The sequence below is a fragment of the Heloderma suspectum genome, chromosome W (assembly GCF_057233095.1).
Source record: "Heloderma suspectum isolate Gila_16-S chromosome W, 16-S_ref, whole genome shotgun sequence".
Lineage (NCBI taxonomy): Eukaryota > Metazoa > Chordata > Lepidosauria > Squamata > Helodermatidae > Heloderma > Heloderma suspectum.
This window is the reverse complement of record NC_139475.1, coordinates 56,386,995-56,405,000: the sequence shown is the minus strand read 5'-3', so window position 1 is coordinate 56,405,000 and position 18,006 is coordinate 56,386,995. Positions and strand designations below refer to the sequence as shown.

The 18,006-nt window shown below is 49.2% G+C and overlaps 1 protein-coding gene across 1 annotated transcript in view; it reads left to right on the top strand.

Annotated features, from left to right (window-relative positions):
- The window catches only part of LOC146334044 (paralemmin-1-like), a 475,461-nt gene that overhangs the window by 447,975 nt on the left and 9,480 nt on the right, over window positions 1-18,006 (top strand). Inside the window, exon 6 of the mRNA XM_084824906.1 lies at window positions 4,193-4,258. Within this exon, the coding sequence (XP_084681032.1) occupies window positions 4,193-4,258 (66 nt within the window). The remainder of the gene's footprint in view (window positions 1-4,192; window positions 4,259-18,006) is intronic.

The following is an 18,006-nucleotide window of genomic DNA, read 5'->3' as shown; positions in this document are numbered from 1 at the left end:
TTCAGAGCATAGGAAGCTGCCTTCTACTAGGTCAGACCATGTGTCCATCTTGTCCAGTAAGGTTTGCGTTGACCAGCAGCAGCTCTCTGGGATTCAGGCAGAGAGACACCTTTCCCATTTGCTGCTATCTGATTTATTTTTAAACTGGAGATTTCGGGGAGAAAACCAAGCACCTTCTGCATGCAAAGCAGGTGCTCCGTGACTGAGCTATGCCTCTTCCTCCACTTCAGCTCCATGTTTCCACTATTTGTTGTTTCTCTAGGTCTTTTCTTCCTCCACATCACAGCCTAATTTGTCCCTCTCCTGCCTTGCCTCCCTGCCATAGCATCATAGCATTGAGGCCTTCTGACCTTAGCATTCCTTCAGTTTTGGCCCATGAGTAGTTGGAATGTTCACAGATATCCCATGCAATCCCAAAATTGCATACCAGCCAATCAACCTGATTCCAGCTATAAAGGCTCTCCTGCTGCTGGAGGGGCCAGAGATCAGCTGTGAGCCCTGCAGGACTTGGACCCTGTTTGTCTGCCTGGCTCTTTCCACCTGGCCTACTGGTCTGGAGTGTTTGCACCTTGCGTTGGGCCAGTGGGGCAGATTGGGGACTCTGTTGGCATACCGCCCACCCCGCTGTTCAATGGACTCCCTAGCTGAGCTGACGGAGGTGGTCTCGGGTGTGCTGCTGAGATCCCCCAGACTGTTGGCGCTGGAGGATCTCAACATTCACGCCGAGGGACCTTGTCTGGGGTGGCTCAGGATTTCACGGTTTCCATGACAGCCACGGGGCTGTCCCAACATGTCATCGGCCCAACACCTGTAGCAGGGCATACTCCAGACTTGGCTTTTGCAACTGGACAGGGAGATGGTGATCTGAAGGTGGGGGACTTTGCTTCTGTCCCTCTGTCATGGTCAGATCACTGCCTGCTGAAGTTTAGACTTACGGCAGCGTTTCCCCTCTGCAAGGGTGGGGGACCTATTAAGAAGGTCCGCCCCTGGAGGCTGATGGATCCTGGTGGTTTCCAGAGGGCTCGGGGAGGGGGTTCTGGCTGACATGGCTGGCACTCCTGTCGAAGCCCTGGTTGATCTGTGGAATGCAGAAATGACCCAGGCGGTTGACGTGATCGCTCCTGAGCGCCCCCTCCAGAGTAGAGCTCGTACCGCTCTGTGGTATGCCCCGGAGCCGAGAGCGATGAAACAAAATAGGAGACAGCTTGAGTGCAGGTGGAGAAGAACTCCTAGTGGGTGCGATCGAACCCTGGTGCGTGCCTATGGTAAGGTATAGTCAGGGGCAGCGAGGGCGGCAAAAACCCGTCATCTTGCTGCCTCTATTGAATCTTCTATCTGCCGCCCAGCGACTCTTCAGAGTCGTTAAGGGGCTATGGCATGCCGGCCCTAAGGGCACGGTAGACCCCTCTGAGGCCTGCTGTAATGCACTGGCTAGGCACTTCCAGGATAAAATCCCCTGCATCCGCCGGGTCGCAGACTCCAGTACTGCAGCAGGTGAATCTGGTGAGGTGTCCAGAGCACAGCCTTGCCCAGCTTTCTGGGATGAGCTTCAGTTGGCGCAGCTCGAGGACATGGACAAGGTGCGTGCAGCCACTTCCATACTGGATCCTTGCCCCTCTTGGCTGATAAAAACTGGCAGGGAGGGAAGAGCCAGCTGGGCCAGGGAGGAGATAAATGCCACCTTGCGAGAGGGAGTGGTCCTGGGCCGCCTCAAAGAGGTGGCAGTGAGACCACTCGTAAGGAAACCCTCCCTGGACCCGGAACATCTTAATAATGTTAGGGCAGTAGCGAGTGTTCCTTTCCTGGGCAAGGTCCTTGAGCGGGTGGTTGCCAACCAGCTCCAGACACTCTTGGATGAGACCGATTACCTGGATCCATTTCTGTTGGGGTTCAGGATGGGTTTTGGCACGGAAACAGCCCTGGTCGCCCTGTATGATGAACTATGTTGGAGAGACGGGGAAGCGCGACCCTGTTGATTCTCCTTGATCTCTCCTGGCTTGCGATACCATCGACCATGGTGTCCTTCCGGGGCAGCCCTCTGAGCTGGGGGTGGGAGGCGCCGCACTGCGGTGGTTTTGCTCCTACTTGGAGGATCAGCTCCAGAAGGCGGTGCTTCGGGAATATCGCTCGGCCCCATGGACTCTCCAGTATGGGGTTCCGCAGGGGGCGGTTCTGTCCCCCATGCTGTTCACCATCTACATGAAAGCGCTGAGCGCAGTCATCCGGAGTGCGCTGTCATCAGTACGCCGATGACACGCAGCTCTATTTCTCCTTCTCACCTCCTTCTTCAGGTGAGGCTGTGGCTGTGCTGAATCGGTGCCTGGCTGCGACAACGGGCCGGGTGAGGGCCAACAAACTGAAGCTCAACCCAGCCAAGACTGGGGTGCTGTTGGTGGGTGGTTCCGCTGACCGGAGGGAGGGTGCTCACCCTGCTCTGGATGGGGTTGCACTCCCCCCGAAGGAGCAGGTCCACAGCTTGGGGTCCTCCTGGAGCCACCTTTGTCACCTGAGGCTCAGGTGGCCTCAGCGGCACGGAGTGCCTTCCACCAACCTCGGTCGGTGGCCAGCTACGCCCCTGTCTGCACAGGGATAGCCTGGCTGCAGTTGTCTATGCTCTGGTGACCTCCAGGTTAGATTACTGCAATGCGCTCTACGTGGGGCTGCCCTTGAAGACGGGTCGGAAGCCGCAGCTCGTGCAAAATGCCAGATTGCTAACAGGGACCAGAAGGTCCGAACATATAAGGCCGACTCTGGCCCGCTTGCACCGGCTGCCTGTATGCTTCCGAGCCCAATTCAAGGTGCTGGTTTTGACCTATAAAGCCCTACGCGGCTTGGGACCGCAATACCTGACGGAGCTCCGCTCCCGACACAAACCTACCCATACACTATGCACAACATCTAAGGCCCTCCTCCAGCTGCCTACACTGAGGGAAGCCCAGAAGGCAGCAACGAGGGAGAGGGCCTTCTCAGTGGTGGCACCCAAATTATGGAATGATCTCCCTGACGAGGCCTGCCTGGCACCAACATTGCTATGCTTTTGGCACCAGGTGCCAAAACTCTCTCTCTCTCTCTCTCTCTCTCTCTCTTCTTTTGGCACTCTCTCTTCTCCCAGGCATTTGGCAGCATATGATGAGTTTTAATCGATCCTGGAATGTCTTATAGTTATGTGCATTTTTGCATGTGTGAATTTGTGTGAATTTGGAAAACAAAAATATCTGCTTCTGTCGATGGGTGGATGAAGGAACGAACGGTGCCTGGCAATCTGTGAAACACAGATGGAATTTTACACAATCCGTACATCCATACCCACACCCCAGCAGGGTCTCCAGAGTTTCTCCTCCTCTTCACGCTTGCCAGCTGCTTGTGCGCCCGCCTCTCGCTCCAGCCCAGGCAACGGTGGTGGTGAGAAGGAAGAGCAGGGGGTGCCGTGGCCCGCTGGCTCTGCCTGCCAGGCAAGCAAGTGGGAGCAGTGATGAGGCAGAGCAGGAGGAGGAGCAAGAGCAGCTGGGGGCCATGGCAGTGAGAAGGGAGACTCACTGAGGGAGGGGGCCTTGCCCCAGGGCCCTCCAGAACCTGGAGCCGGCACTGATCGTAAAGTACAGGTAGGATTATCTGAAAGCAGGCAGTCTTTCAGATATCCTGGCCTCAAAGCTGCTTAGGGCTTCAAAGGTAAGAACCAGCACCTTGAATTGGACCCGGAAACAAACTGGCAGCCAGTGCAACTGCTGTAAGACTGGTGTAATATGGTCTGTATAATGTACACCAGACAACAGCCTGGCTGAAGCATTTTGCTCCAGCCGAAGTTTCCGAACACCCTTCAAAGGCAGTCCCATGCGGAGCGCATTGCAGTAATCTAATGCAGTAGACCATGCCTACCAGCATGGAGCCAGCACTGCCCTCTGTCACCCGCCCTGGGTGGGTGGGAAGAGAGGGGACATCCAATGACCCACTGACCTGGAGAGCGTGTCTCTTGGCTGTTGATCCGGATGCTCATGGGGAGACTCACTGAGGGAGGGGGAGACTCACTGAGGGAGGGGGCCTTGCCCCAGGGCCCTCCAGAACCTGGAGCCGGCACTGATATTGGTGAAAACAATAGGTGATAGGTGGAGGATGCAGACAAAGACACAAGACTGGGGCATTATCTTTGCATCCCCAGCATTAACTCCCTTTTTCTCTTTTTCTCCTCCTGAAGCAGACAACAAAGTCTCCAACAGTCCTGTGAAAGTGATGGAAGGCAGTGGTGGCATGATGAAGGCAGGTAGGTGAGATCTCGTCTTGTCTGGTGGCTTCTTCGAGTCCTGTTGCCTCTCAGGGCCATGCTGTGCTAGCTGTAACAGCATACCGCTTTGCCTGCTTTTGTCAAGGGCTAATTGTCCAGGGGCATCTCCCCTCAAACCATCTTTAACCAATCACAGTTGGAGGGTAGAGAGCTCTCCACTAAATACAAAGCCACACCTTGCACTTGGAAAATGCTGTGGTCGCCACTGTGCTGAGCTGCCTGCCGCTTGCTTCAAGACTATGCACATTTTAAGATAGATTTGCAGAATGGATTCCAGTTTGCCAGAACATGATTTGGTGCCAGGGTGTTTTCATCCATCTGTTTTCCATACCATGGCTTGAAAAGGAAATGTTGATGGCAGGGTCTCTGAGAAAGTGCAAAGTGCTGAGTATAGAGAGCTTTCGCACATCAGGGATTTCTGGGGAAAGGGCAGAGGATGATGTTTCTAGATCATCTTAATTCTTTAAGCATCTCTGTCTGTCTGTCTGTCTGTCTGCCTCTCTCAAGAAATTAAGCATTCCTAATTTCAGAATTTAATTGTAAGTTTTCAGTAAATAGATGTGCATGTGTTTATTCTAATTGCAGAAACTAATTGGGAATTTTAAATAAATTGATTTGCGTTATTTTAGTCTAACTGCAGAATCTAATGGGAAGTTTTAGATAAATAGACTTGCACAATGTGGTCCAATTGTAGAAACTAATTGGCAGTTTGAAATGAAATAGATTTTCATTATGTTATTCTAACTGCAGGGCCTAATTGGAACCCCTTCAGTGAGTGGATTGGCATTATTTTATTCTAATTTCAGAACCTAATTATTTATATGTTTTAAACAAACACCCTTACACAGTGAATGCTAACTGGAATTTACTAGCACAAGAGAGGGTGATGACGTGTAACAAAATGAGGTGGAAGAATCCTGAGGTGGCAGAAAGGAGTCTTCCACTTCAGTCTACAGGGCCAGATATGCCATTTGTGAATGCTAATCCATGTCAGAAACTCCCTGCAAGTAAATAAATACACCAGAGAGAAATGACCTACCAAGCCTACTCCCTGCTGTGCTAGATTTCTACTAGCAAGGAGTGTTTCCATGTAGGCAAGCATTCAAAACTGTGATACAGTCTGAAGTGGTACAGTCCTTTCTAGCGCCCTGGATTCTACCACCTCATTCCCACCTGCATTCTGCTGCATATGTAGACCAGCTCTGATTTGCCTTTTTAAAAAGGATTAGACAATGGCATGATAGATCTATGGGTGGCTGTTAGCCATGACACCTAGCTGACAGAAACTCTGTGTACAGAGGCAGCCTACCTCTTGAGTTCTAGATTTGGGGAACAGACCAGAAGAGGAGACCATTGTCTTCATACCCTGCTTGTGGACTTCCCTGAGGCATTTGGCTGCCCAGCATTGGAAACAGGAAGCTAGGTCTCTGCTTTTGACCTCTACTGAGTAGAGGAGCAGGCACAGGCTAGTCTAGAACAACCAGGAAGCTAGACACAAAAAGGGAAAAGAGGCAATGGGAGGACAAGACTCTCCAGTGGTGGTGACCTGCAAGGTGTGTGCAGTGTTTGTTTTCTTGCCTGAGAACAACATGGCCCACACCTGCAACAGGTGCAAGCTGATCACGCTGCTAGAAGAGAAAGTAAGTGGACTGGAGCGGCGACTGTCGGCCCTCCGGGGAATAAGAGAAGACGAAGAGTTCTTGGACAGAACGGGGGAACTGCAGCAGCAAAGGGAAGACCAGAAGCTTGAAGAGCAACAGCAAGATGAGGCAGAAGTGGGAAATGCGGAGGTGAGGAAAAATGGAGCAGAGGATACTCCCTGGAAAAGGGTGACAGTTAGGAGCAGAAGAACTAGACGCCACTCGGCACCCGTGGAAGCAGTGGAGCTGTGGAACCGATTCCAGGTACTTGCGGATGAGGCTGGAGGGCAGCCTGCAGAGGAAGAATCACAGGGGAACCTGCATGGGAGTGAGCAAGAGGCTGAAGGTCAGTCAAACAGAGGCGATGAAACCCAGGCCTACAAGAAGAAGAAGAGAAGAGTGGTAGTAGTGGGAGACTCCTTGCTGCGTGGGATCGAGACCCAGGTATGTCGCGAAGACCCGTGGACTCTCCAGGTACGTTGTCTCCCTGGAGGACGGATTAGAGATGTGACTGGAGGGTTGCCTGCACTCATAAAGCCCACTGACAGGTATCCCTTTCTTCACATCCGCCAAGCGGAGCTACGAAGAAATCACGTCAAGGCTTTGAAGCTTTGGGAAGGAAACTCAAGAACTTTGGGGCCCAGATAGTTTTCTCATCCATCCTTCCAGTAGTTAGAAGAGGGCTAGAAAGGGAACGAAAAATACTCCGGGTGAATGACTGGCTACGAAGGTGGTGCCGACGAGAGAGATTTGGATTCTGGGACCACGGGCTATACTTCCTGGAAGATGGGCTGTTGGCAAGGGACGGGTTGCACCTCACAAAGGATGGGAAGAATGTGTTTGGCCACAGCATGAAGAACTTCATCAGGAGGGCTTTAAACTGAATCCTATGGGGAAGGGAGAAGTAATGTTGGGGGTAACAATGGACGAAGGCTCATGCACCACAACGGAGAGAACAGCTCTAATAGCACCCAGTAATAGTCTTCAGACACATGTAGGAAGAAAGCCAGACTATGAAGCACATGGTCTTCGATGTCTATATACTAATGCCCAGAGTATGGGAAACAAACAGAGCGAACTTGAACTCTTAATACAGGAGGGAAATAGGTATAACTTGATAGGTATAACTGAGACTTAGGGATGTACGAAAGTCACTTACCTTTCGCGGATTATGTTGAAGGTGGGGGGGGGGAGGCGCTCCGTCCCTCCCCCCGGAATCCTGGATGGGGGGGGAGGCGCGCCGTTCCTCCCCCCTCCCCGGAATCCTGGCCGGCCAGCTGTGCTCTGCAGGGATTCTGCGGAGCCGCCGGCCGGCTCTGCCAGCAGCCAGACATCCGGCCGCTGGCTAGCAGGGATGCAAATGGCGGCGACCGTAGCCGCCGCCGTTTGCGTCCCTGCAGTCAGCCATGATAGGCTACGTAAATGTTTACGTAGCCTATCACGTCTGACTTAAAACAACAACAACAACAACGTGCATACGCAAGTGGCGGCGGCCATGGCCGCCGTCATTTGCATACGCGCATTGTTGTTGTTGTTTTTTAAGTCAGACGTGATAGGCTACGTAAACATTTACGTAGCCTATCACGTTTTTTTTTTAAAACTTAGCCGTGATAGGCTACGTAAATCTTTACATAGTCTATCACGTCTTTTTTTTTTTTAACTGGAAATGGCAGCAGCGGCAGCCGGTCGGAAGACTGGCTGCTGCAGCCGCCGCCACCGAACTGCTGCCGGAGCCGCTGCCGCCACCAGGAAGATCCGCCCCAGGTAAGTCTCGTGCGCTGGCATTCGGCCTCCCCGAGATCCGTGGCAGAATTCTCTGACATCCCTACTGAGACTTGGTGGGATGACTCTCATGACTGGAATACAGCAGTTGAAGGATATAACTTGTTCAAAAAGAACAGGAGGAACAGAAAGGGAGGGGGGGTTGCACTATATGTGAAAAATACATATCTCTGCACAAAAATACAGGAGGAGGAGCTTGGTAGCCCCATCGAGAGCATCTGGATCAAAATAAATGGAGCAAAGAAGAAAAGGAACCTGGTGGTCGGAGTCTACTACCGGCCACCCAATCAAGGAGAAGACGAGGATGAAGCTTTTGAAAAGCAAATAGCCAATGTTTCAAGAAAGCATGATGTAGTAGTAATGGGGGACTTCAATTTCCCTGATATTTGTTGGGAGACAGATTCTGCAAAACATGGCCCCTCCAGGAAATTCCTGACTTGTGTGGCGGATAACTTCCTCCCACAGAAACTAGAGGAAAGAACTAGAGGATCGGCTATCCTTGACTTGATCCTAACCAACAGAGATGACTTAGTGGATAAAGTAGCAGTTACAGGAACTCTGGGGGAAAGCGACCATGTTGTACTTGAGTTCTTGGTTCTAAGGGAAGCAAAAGCCAAGTGTAGTCAAACGCGTAGCCTGGATTTTAGGAAAGCTGATTTTAATAAACTCAGAACAATGATCAGGAAGGTCCCATGGCAAGCGACGCTAACGAGAAAAGGAGTCCAAGATGGGTGGGAGCTTTTAAAAAAGGAAATTCTCAAGGCACAATTACAAACCATTCCAACAAGAAGAAAAGGTGGAAGACAACGGAAGAAGCCAATGTGGCTTCACAAAAAGCTTAGGGATGACCTGAAAACAAAAAAGGACACATATAGGAAGTGGAAAGCAGGCCAAGCAACAAAGGAAGAGTACAGGCAGGTAGCAGAGAATTGCAGGGATGGCGTCAGGAAGGTTAAAGCCAAGAACGAGCTGAGGTTAGTGAGGGAGGCTAAAAGCAACAAAAAGGCTTCCGTCAGCTACGTGCATAGTAAAAGGCAGAGACAAGAAATGGTGGTTCAGCTATTAAATAAGGATGGCAAAATGATAACAGATGACAAAGCAAAGGCAGAGGTACTCAATTCCTCCTTTGGCTCAGTCTTCTCCCAAAAGAGGGTCTATGACACCCCTGGCAAAGGTGAAGTACAGCTTGAAGGGCAGGATTGCAGCTTGAGATCGATAGGCATATGGTCAAGGAACACCTAAGTACTTTGAATGAGTTCAAATCTCCAGGGCCAGATGAACTGCATCCTAGAGTCATAAAGGAACTGGCAGAAGAACTCTCAGAACCGCTGTCTATTCTCTTTGAGAAATCATGGAGGACGGGGGAAGTGCCAGATGACTTGTAGTTCAGTCGTTCAGTCGTGTCCGACTCTTCATGACCCCATGGACCTCCTTAACCGTAACTCTATTGTGGCTGATGAGGTCTTCTCGCAAATCCCACAAAAACAAACCAGAGATGAGCTTGCAGTATCCCCTAGTTTTTTGTTGTTCAGTCGCGTCCAACTCTTCGTGACCCCATGGACCATAGCACGCCAGGCCTTCCTGTCCTGCGCTCTCTCCCGGAGCGTGCTCAAGTCCATATTCATTGCATCAGTGATGCTATCCAGCCATCTCATCCTCTGCCGTCCCCTTCTCCTTTTGCCTTCAATCTTTCCCAGCATCAGGGTCTTTTCCAGGGAGTTTTCTCTTCGCATTAGGTGGCCAAAATATTTGAGCTTCAGCTTCAGTATCTGTCCTTCCAATGAGCACTCAGGGTTGATTTCCTTTAGGATGGACTGGTTTGACCTCCTTGCAGTCCAGGGGACTTGTAAGAGTCTCTCCAGCACCACAGTTCGAAAGCATCGATTCTTCGGCGCTCAGCCTTCCTTATAGTCCAGCTCTCACAGCCATATGTTGCTACTGGGAAAACCATAGCTTTGATTATATGGACCTTTGTCGGCAAGGTGATGTCTCTGCTTCTTACTATGCTGTCTAGGGTTGCCATCGCTTTCCTCCCAAGGAGCAAGTGTCTTTTACTTTCATGGCTACAGTCACCGTCTGCGGTGATCTTGGAGCCCAAGAAAGTAAAATCTGTCCCTGCTTCCATTTCTTCCCCTTCTATATGCCAGGAAGTGATGGGGCCAGATGCCATGATCTTAGTTTTTTTAATGTTGAGTTTCAAACCAGCTTTTGCACTCTCCATTTTCACCCTCAACAAGAGGCTCTTTAGATCCTCTTCGCTTTCTGCCTTTAGGGTGGTATCGTCTGCATATCTGAGGTTGTTGATAATTCTCCCGGCAATCTTAATTCCAACCTGTGATTCATCCAACCCGGCGTTTCTCATGATGTACTCTGCATATAAGTTAAATAAGCAGAGTGACAACATGCAGCCTTGTCGTACTCCTTTCCCAATTTGGAACCAGTCGGTTGTTCCATGTCTGGTTCTTACTGTTGCCTCTTGACCCTCGTACAGGTTTCTCAGGAGACAGGGAAGGTGGTCTGGTACTCCCATCTCTTTCAGAATTTGCCAGAGTTTGTTGTGATCCACACAATCAAAGGCTTCAGCGTAGTCAGTGAAGCAGAAATAGACGTTTATCTGGAATTCTCTTGCTTTCTCCATGATGCAGCGAATGTTGGCGATTTGATCTCCAGTTCCTCTGCCTCTTCGAAACCCAGCTTGTACTTCCAGTAGTTCTCGATTCACATACTGCTGAAGCCTAGTTTGTAGGATTTTGAGCATAACCTTGCTGGCAGGTGAAATGAGCACAATTGTGCGGTAGTTTGAACAATCTTTGGCATTGCCCTTCTTTCGAATTGGAATGTAAACTGACATTTTCCAGTCTTGTGGCCACTGTTTAGTGTTACAAATTTGTTGGCATATTGAGTGCAGCACTTTAACAGCATCTTCTTTAGGATCTTAAATAGCTCAGCTGGAATACTGTCATCTCCGCTAGCTTTGTTGTTAGTAATGCTTCCTAAGGCCCACTTGACTTCACTCTCGAGGATGTCCGGCTCAAGTTCAGTGACCGCACTATCATGGCTATCAGGGACATTCAGATCTTTCCTGTATAGTTCTTCTGTGTATTCATTCCACCTCCTCTTAATCTCATCTGCTTCTGTTAGGTCCCTGCCTTCTTTGTCCTTTATCATGCCCATCTTTGCACAAAACGTTCCCTTGAGATCGCCAATTTTCTTGAAGAGATCTCTAGTCTTTCCCATTCTGTTGTTTTCCTCCATTTCTTTGCATTGTTCATTTAAGAAGGCCTTCTTGTCTCTCCTTGCTATTCTCTGGAACTCTGCATTCAGTTGGATATATCTTCCCCTTTCTCCTTTGCTTTTCGCTTCCCTTCTTTCCTCAGCTACTTGTAAAGCCTCCTCAGACAGCCACTTTGCTTTCTTGCATTTCTTTTTCTTTGGGATGGATTTCGTTGCTGCCTCCTGAACAATGTTACGGACCTCCGTCCATAGTTCCTCAGGTGCTCTGTCTATCAGGTCTAATCCCGTAAATCTATTCCTCACCTCCACTGTATATTCATAAGGGATATGATTTAGGTCATACCTGAATGGTTTAGTAGTTTTCCCTACATTCTTCCATTTAAGCTGAAATTTTGCAACAAGAAGCTCATGATCTGAGCCACAGTCAGCTCCAGGTCTTGTTTTGACTGACTGTATAGAGCTTCTCCATCTTTGGCTGCAAAGGACATCATCAATCTGATTTCGATAGTGACCATCTGGTGATGTCCATGTGTAGAGTCGCCTCTTGCGCTGTTGGAAAAGCGTGTTTGCTATGATCAGCGTGTTCTCTTGGCAAAACTCTATTAGCCTTTGTCCTGCTTCATTTTGTACACCAAGGCCATGCCTGCCTGTTATCCCGGTGATTTCTTGACTTCCTATTTTAGCATTCCAATCCCCTATGATGAAGAGGACATCTTTTTTGGGTGTTAGTTCTAGAAGGTGTTGTAGGTCTTCATAGAACCAATCAACCTCAGCTTCTTCGGCATCAGTGGTTGGGGCATAGACTTGAATTACTGTGATGTTGAATGGTTTGCCTTGGATTCGTACTGAGATCATTCTATCGTTTTTGAGATTGTACCCCAGCAGTGCTTTTCCCACCCTTTTGTTGACTATGAGTGCTACTCCATTTCTTCTAAGAGATTCTTGCTCACAGTAGTAGATATAATGGTCACCTGAATTAAATTCGCCCATGCCTGTACATTTTAGTTCGCTGATTCCCAAGATGTCAATGTTCAATCTTTCTATCTCATGTTTGACCACCTCTAGCTTACCTTGATTCATTGACCTTACATTCCAGGTTCCTAAACAATATGGTTCTTTACAGCATCGGACTTCCTTTTCACCACCAGACACATCCACAGCTGAGTGTCCTTTCGGCTTTGGCCCATCCGCTTCACTCTTTCTGGCGCGACTTGGGAATTCCCTCTGCTCTTCCCCAGTAGTATATTGGACACCTTCCGACCTGAGGGGCTCATCTTCCGGCGTCCTATCTTTTAGCCTTGGGATACGTAACATGAGGTTTTCTTGGCAAGAATACTGGAGTGGGTTGCCATTTCCTTCTCCAGTGGACCACATTTTGTCAGAACTCTCCACCATGACCTGTCCGTCTTGGGTGGCCCTGCACGGCATAGCTTATGGCTTCACTGAGTTACGCAAGCCCCTTCACCACAACAAGGCAGTGATCCATGAAGGGGGCCAGATGACTAGAGGAGGGCTAACGTTGTCCCTATCTTCAAAAAGGGCAAAAAGGAGGAACCTGGGAACTACAGACCAGTCAGTCTGACATCAATCCCTGGGAAAATTCTGGAGCAGATCTTAAAGCAATCCATCTGGAAGCACCTTGAAAACAATGCCGTGATTACTCAAAGCCAACATGGATCTATCAAAAACAAGTACTGCCAGACTGATCTGATCTCATTTTTTGATCAAGTATCCTCCCTTGTGGACCATGGGAATGCTGTGGACATCATATACCTCAACTTCAGCAAAGCTTTCGACAAAGTGCCCCATGATATCCTGATGAGCAAACTACCTCAAAGTGGGCTTGATGAAACAACGATCCGGTGGATCTGCAGTTGGCTACAGAATGGGACTCAATCACTCAAAGAGTGCTTCTCAATGGGACCTTCTCAAACTGGGGAGAGGGAACAAGTGGGGTACCGCAGGGCTCAGTCCTGGGCCCAGTGCTCTTCCACATTGTTATTAATGACTTGGAGGAGGAGGTGCAAGGAATGCTGATCACATTTGCAGATGACACAAAATTGGGCGGGATAGCTAATACTTTGGAAGACAGAAACAAAATTCAAAGTGATCTTGATAGGCTGGAGCGCTGGGCAGAAAACAACAGAATGACATTGAACTGGGATAAATGCCAAGTTCTGCACCTAGGAAAAGGAAACCAAATGCACAGTTACAAGATGGGGGATATGTGGCTCAACAACACGACAAGCGAGAAGGATCTTGGAATTGTTGTCCATCACAAGCTGAATATGAGCCAACAATGTGATGTGGCTGCAGAAAGGCAGATGCTCTTTTGGGCTGCATTCATAGAAGCATAGCTTCCAAATCCCAGGAAGTACTCGTTCTCCTCTACTCAGCACCAGTTAGGCCTCATCTGGAGTACTGTGTCCAGTTCTGGGCACTGCACTTTAAGAAGGATGCAGACAAGCTGGAGAGGGTTCAGAGGAGGGCAACAAAGATGATCAGGGGACTGAAACAAAGCCCTATGAGGAGAGACTGAAAGAACTGGGCATGTTTAGCCTTGAGAAGAGAAGGCTGAGGGGAGATAGGATGGTGCTCTTCACGGACTTGAAAGGTTGTCCCAGAGAGGAAGGCCAGGATCTCTTCTCCATCATCCCAGAGTGCAAGACACGGAATCATGGGCTCAAATTACAGGAAGCCAGATTCCGGCTGAACATCAGGAAAAACTTCCTGACTGTCAGAGCAAGACGACAATGGAACCGATGACCTAGGGAGGTGGTGGGCTCTCCCACACTGGAGGCCTTCAAGACGAGGCTGGACAGCCACCTGTCGGGGATGCTCTGACTGGGATTCCTGCATTGAGCAGGGAGTTGGACTGGATGGCCTTGCAGGCCCCTTCCAACCCTACTATTCTATGATTCTAGGAGAGAAAAATGGCCAGCACTGGTTGGTTGATATGGATCCACACAGCTGCCTGAATGTTTGGACTCTCCTTGGGGACTGTCATGATGAGCGCCTGCACTTCCAAATGAGCCACGGCACCACTGCCTATAACTTCTGTGATCCTCACCCTTCCTGTCCAGGGGTGATGGGAGTTGTAGTCAGTGTCCACCCCTGGCCTACACACTGTGTGTTTCACATAGTGTGTACTTAGTATCTAAAATCTGTGTGTGTGTGTGTGTTTAGTTTAAATTTCTAAAGCTCCCAGTCTTAAAAGTGTTCCAGAAGCAAGAACATGCCAGGAGGGTTAGCCTGAGGGGTCAGGGGGGGTCAGTTCCAAATGGGTTTCTTCCCCTCAAAGGCCGTCCTCTGTGTTCCACCCTGCTGCTGGTTGCAACGGCTTCTGTCTTGGCACAGAGGTACAACAAGCCCTAGGCTCCTGCAAAGTCAAAGGAAGAGCGGCCGATGGAGAACTGTCCAGAATCATAAACGCAGCTGCTCCTGAAAAAAAATCACGTTGTTTTGACCAACTGTCACCCATTTACCACACCAGAGTTGTAATCTGATGAAAGCTCTCCGAATGAGTTTCAGCCACTTGATCCATTTCCATGCCCCGGGCTCAAATGTTATTTATATCATCTTATTCTGAATTTGCCTCCCTTTGCCACGTGTGTGCGCGCGCACATGCATGTGCATGCACAGACACATCCATCTAGCTATAACAGGACTGTTAATCAATGGAAAAAAGGACTGAAATCCCAGGCACGCTTACTAGGAAGCAAGTCCCATCGAAATCAGCGGACCTTACTTCCAAGTAAACATTCATAGGATTGTGCCATTTTTAACTAGTGCTGCAATGTTACTCTGATGGCTCAAACTGATTAATCTGTTAGGAAGGTGTACCTGATTAATCAGGCACAGATTATTATTAATAATAATATTTAAAATTAATACAAGTACTTAAGAAAAGCAGTAGGGATATACGAAAGTCCACCTTTTCGCAGGTGTGATTCACAGTGGGGGGGACGCGCTCCGTCCCTCCCCCCGGAATCCTCCCTGGCTGACTCTGCTCCACGGTGGCTCCACGGAGCCGCCAGCCAGGGCCGTCCGCAGCTGGAGTTCCAGCCGCAGCCGGCCTGCTGCAGATGCAAATGGCGGCCACCATAGCAGCCGCCATTTGCGTCCTGCCAGGCTGCCGTGATAGGCTATGTAAGTATTTACGTAGCCTATCACAGCAAAGAGCAGGGACGCAAACGGCAGCCGCTACACCGTTTGTGCCGCTGCTCTTTTCCTGATAGGCTACGTAAGTATTTATGTAGCCTATCATGGTAAAGGCAGCCACGCAAATGGCGGCCATTTGTGGCCGCAGCAGCCGGCCAAAAGACCAGCTGCCGCCGCCGCCCTAGGTAAGTTTTGTCCCAAGGGGATTCGCGGGGTGGTGGGGGGTGGGAGGCTGTTCCACCACAGGCTTCGGGGGGGCGAATGCCAGTGCAGTCAGCCTCACTGAAATCCGTGGTGGAATTCTCTGCCATCCCTAAGCAAATGGCAAGAGAAAACACCCCTTTTAAAATGACTCCTGCTGTGTGACACATGTTCATTATCTAAAAACAATGTGGGAGCTTTTTCCCCTCCCCCCCAGACCTATTGTTGAATTCATATGCTCTCTCTCTCTCTCTCTCTCTCTCTGCTGCTGCATTTATTTTCACCCTGCTCTTCAGCCAAAAAAGGCTCCCAATAGTGGCTACCTTTTACAATCTAAAAGACACAACACAAAAGGAGAAGGGATTGGGATGCAGGAGGAAGAAAAAGCAAAACGAAGGCACCAGTTCTGAGTTTCAAAGTTTTTTTTATAGGTGCTCTTTCTGACAGGGAAGGGCAAAGTGAGCTCCCTTCAGCTCTTCTTTCTCTGGCTGATGGATGGGCCCAGGTTGGTCTCCTCTAGCCATGACGTTCTTCATGGAGGAGAGGTCTATCAGAGCCATGATAGCTAAGTAGGGACTCCATGTTCAGAAGCAATATACCTTTGAATGCCAGTTGATAGGGAGGAACAAGCATTTATCTTCATCTGCTTGTGGGCTTCTTGGAAGCTGGGGCAGGGGGCTGTGGGAGGCAGGATGGGGCACCTTGGCCTGATCCAGCTGCAGGTCTCATCTGATGTTATTGCAAGTGGTGCTGCCTGAGGAGTTAAATCTGCTTGAGGAGTTTCATCTTTGTGAATTCTGATGCGAACTTAACCTGGTCCTCACCACTAATGTGCTGATTGGAACACAACTATCCTTTGGATTTCACATCATGGCTCTGAATTTCACTACGTAGCTCTCAGCCCAAAAAAGTGCCCAAATGCATTTTAAAATCCTAAAATACATCTAGGAATGTGTGCCTTGTGATAAAATATATTTCTAAATGCGTATTTCCTTAGAAAATGCATTCAAATCCATGTATTTAAATACATATTTAAATATAAGCTTTTGTGCAGATTTTTAAAAATTGTAGGTTAGTGTGGGAACGGAATGGAACAGACTTCTGAACAAATACATGCAAAATTGGCACAGACTGGAAATGGATGGATTCGTCGATCCTTAATTACAAATATATCAATGGAGAGAGAGAAGCCCCGGTTTTTGTACTTCTCTCCTGGTTCTCAAGACATTGTGAGGCATGTCTGTAAGGGGTACATTTCCAAGATCTGTCCTACTGTCTGCTCACTCATCAGGAGTGATTGCCAATCTTGGCTTCCTCCACCGCCCTACTCTGTCTTCTTTTTATGTGTTGGGGGATACTTCTTCCCAGAGGTTGCATTCCTAACTTCATCAGGAGCACTACAGGTTCCTATGAACATGGTTTTCTTTCATTTCTCTTTGCCAGCTTTCCCTTTCATCAGAGGTGGGGAACCTTAGTCCCAGAGGGCCAAATCCAGCCCTCCTCGGATTCCAATTTGGCCCTCTGGAGTTCTCCAAATGGCCATGCCCCCATATAGAATCATAGAATAGTAGGGTTGGAAGGGGCCTACAAGGCCATCGAGTCCAACCCATCATCATCAGCGGCCCTTCTCCGTGAGCCCCTGCCAAAGGAAGTGAGGCGGGTGGCTACTAGGAGGAGGGCTTTTTCTGTTGTGGCACGCCAGCTCTGGAATGAGCTCCCTAGTGAGGTTCGCCTGGCGCCTACATTGTACTCCTTTCAGCGCCAGGTGAAGACCTTTTTATTTTCCCAGGCATTTTAGCATTTTAGCTTTCTAAATTTTTATCTTTGCTGTTTTAAATCTGTATTTTAAACTCCTGTACTGCTGCTAGGTTTTATTGTGGTTGTATTGTTATATTGTGGTTTTAATGTTCTATATATTTTAAATTGTTTTATTGTGTGTTGTTCGATTTTAATTTTTGTGAACCGCCCAGAGAGCTTCGGCTATTGGGCGGTATAGAAATGAAATAAATAAATAAATAAACAAACAAACAAACAAACAAATAAATAAACCCCCCTGCTCAATGCAGGAATCCAAGTCAGAGCATCCCTGACAGGTGGCTGTCCAGCCTTGCCTTGAAGGACTCCAGTGTGGGAGAGCCCACCGCCTCCCTAGGGAACTGGTTCCATTGTCATACTGCTCCAACAGTCAGGAAGTTTTTCCTGATGTTCAGCCGGAATCTGGCTTCCTGTCACTGGAGCCCATGATTCCGTGTCCTGCACTCTGGGATGACCGAGAAGAGATCCTGGCCTTCCTCTGTGAGACCTCCTTTCAAGGACTTGAAGAGCGCTATCCCATCTCCCCTCAGCCTTCTCTTCTCAAGGCTAAACATGACCACTTCTTTCAGTCTCTCTTTGTAGGGCTTTGTTTCCAGTCCCCTGATCATCTTTGTTTCCCTCCTCTGAACCCTCTCCAGTTTGTCTGCGTCCTTCTTAAAGTGCAGTGCCCAGAACTGGACACAGGACTCCAGATGAGGCCTAACCAGTGCTTCTCTTGGCCCCACCTCCTTTCCCTGGACCACCAATGGTTTTGTGGTTTCCTGGCTTTTCTGCAGTTTTTTCCCCCACTGCGGAGACTCCCTGGAAAAGACCTTGATGCTGGGAAAGACTGAAGGCAAAAGGAGAAGGGGACGGCAGAGGATGAGATGGCTGGATAGCATCCCCGATGCAATG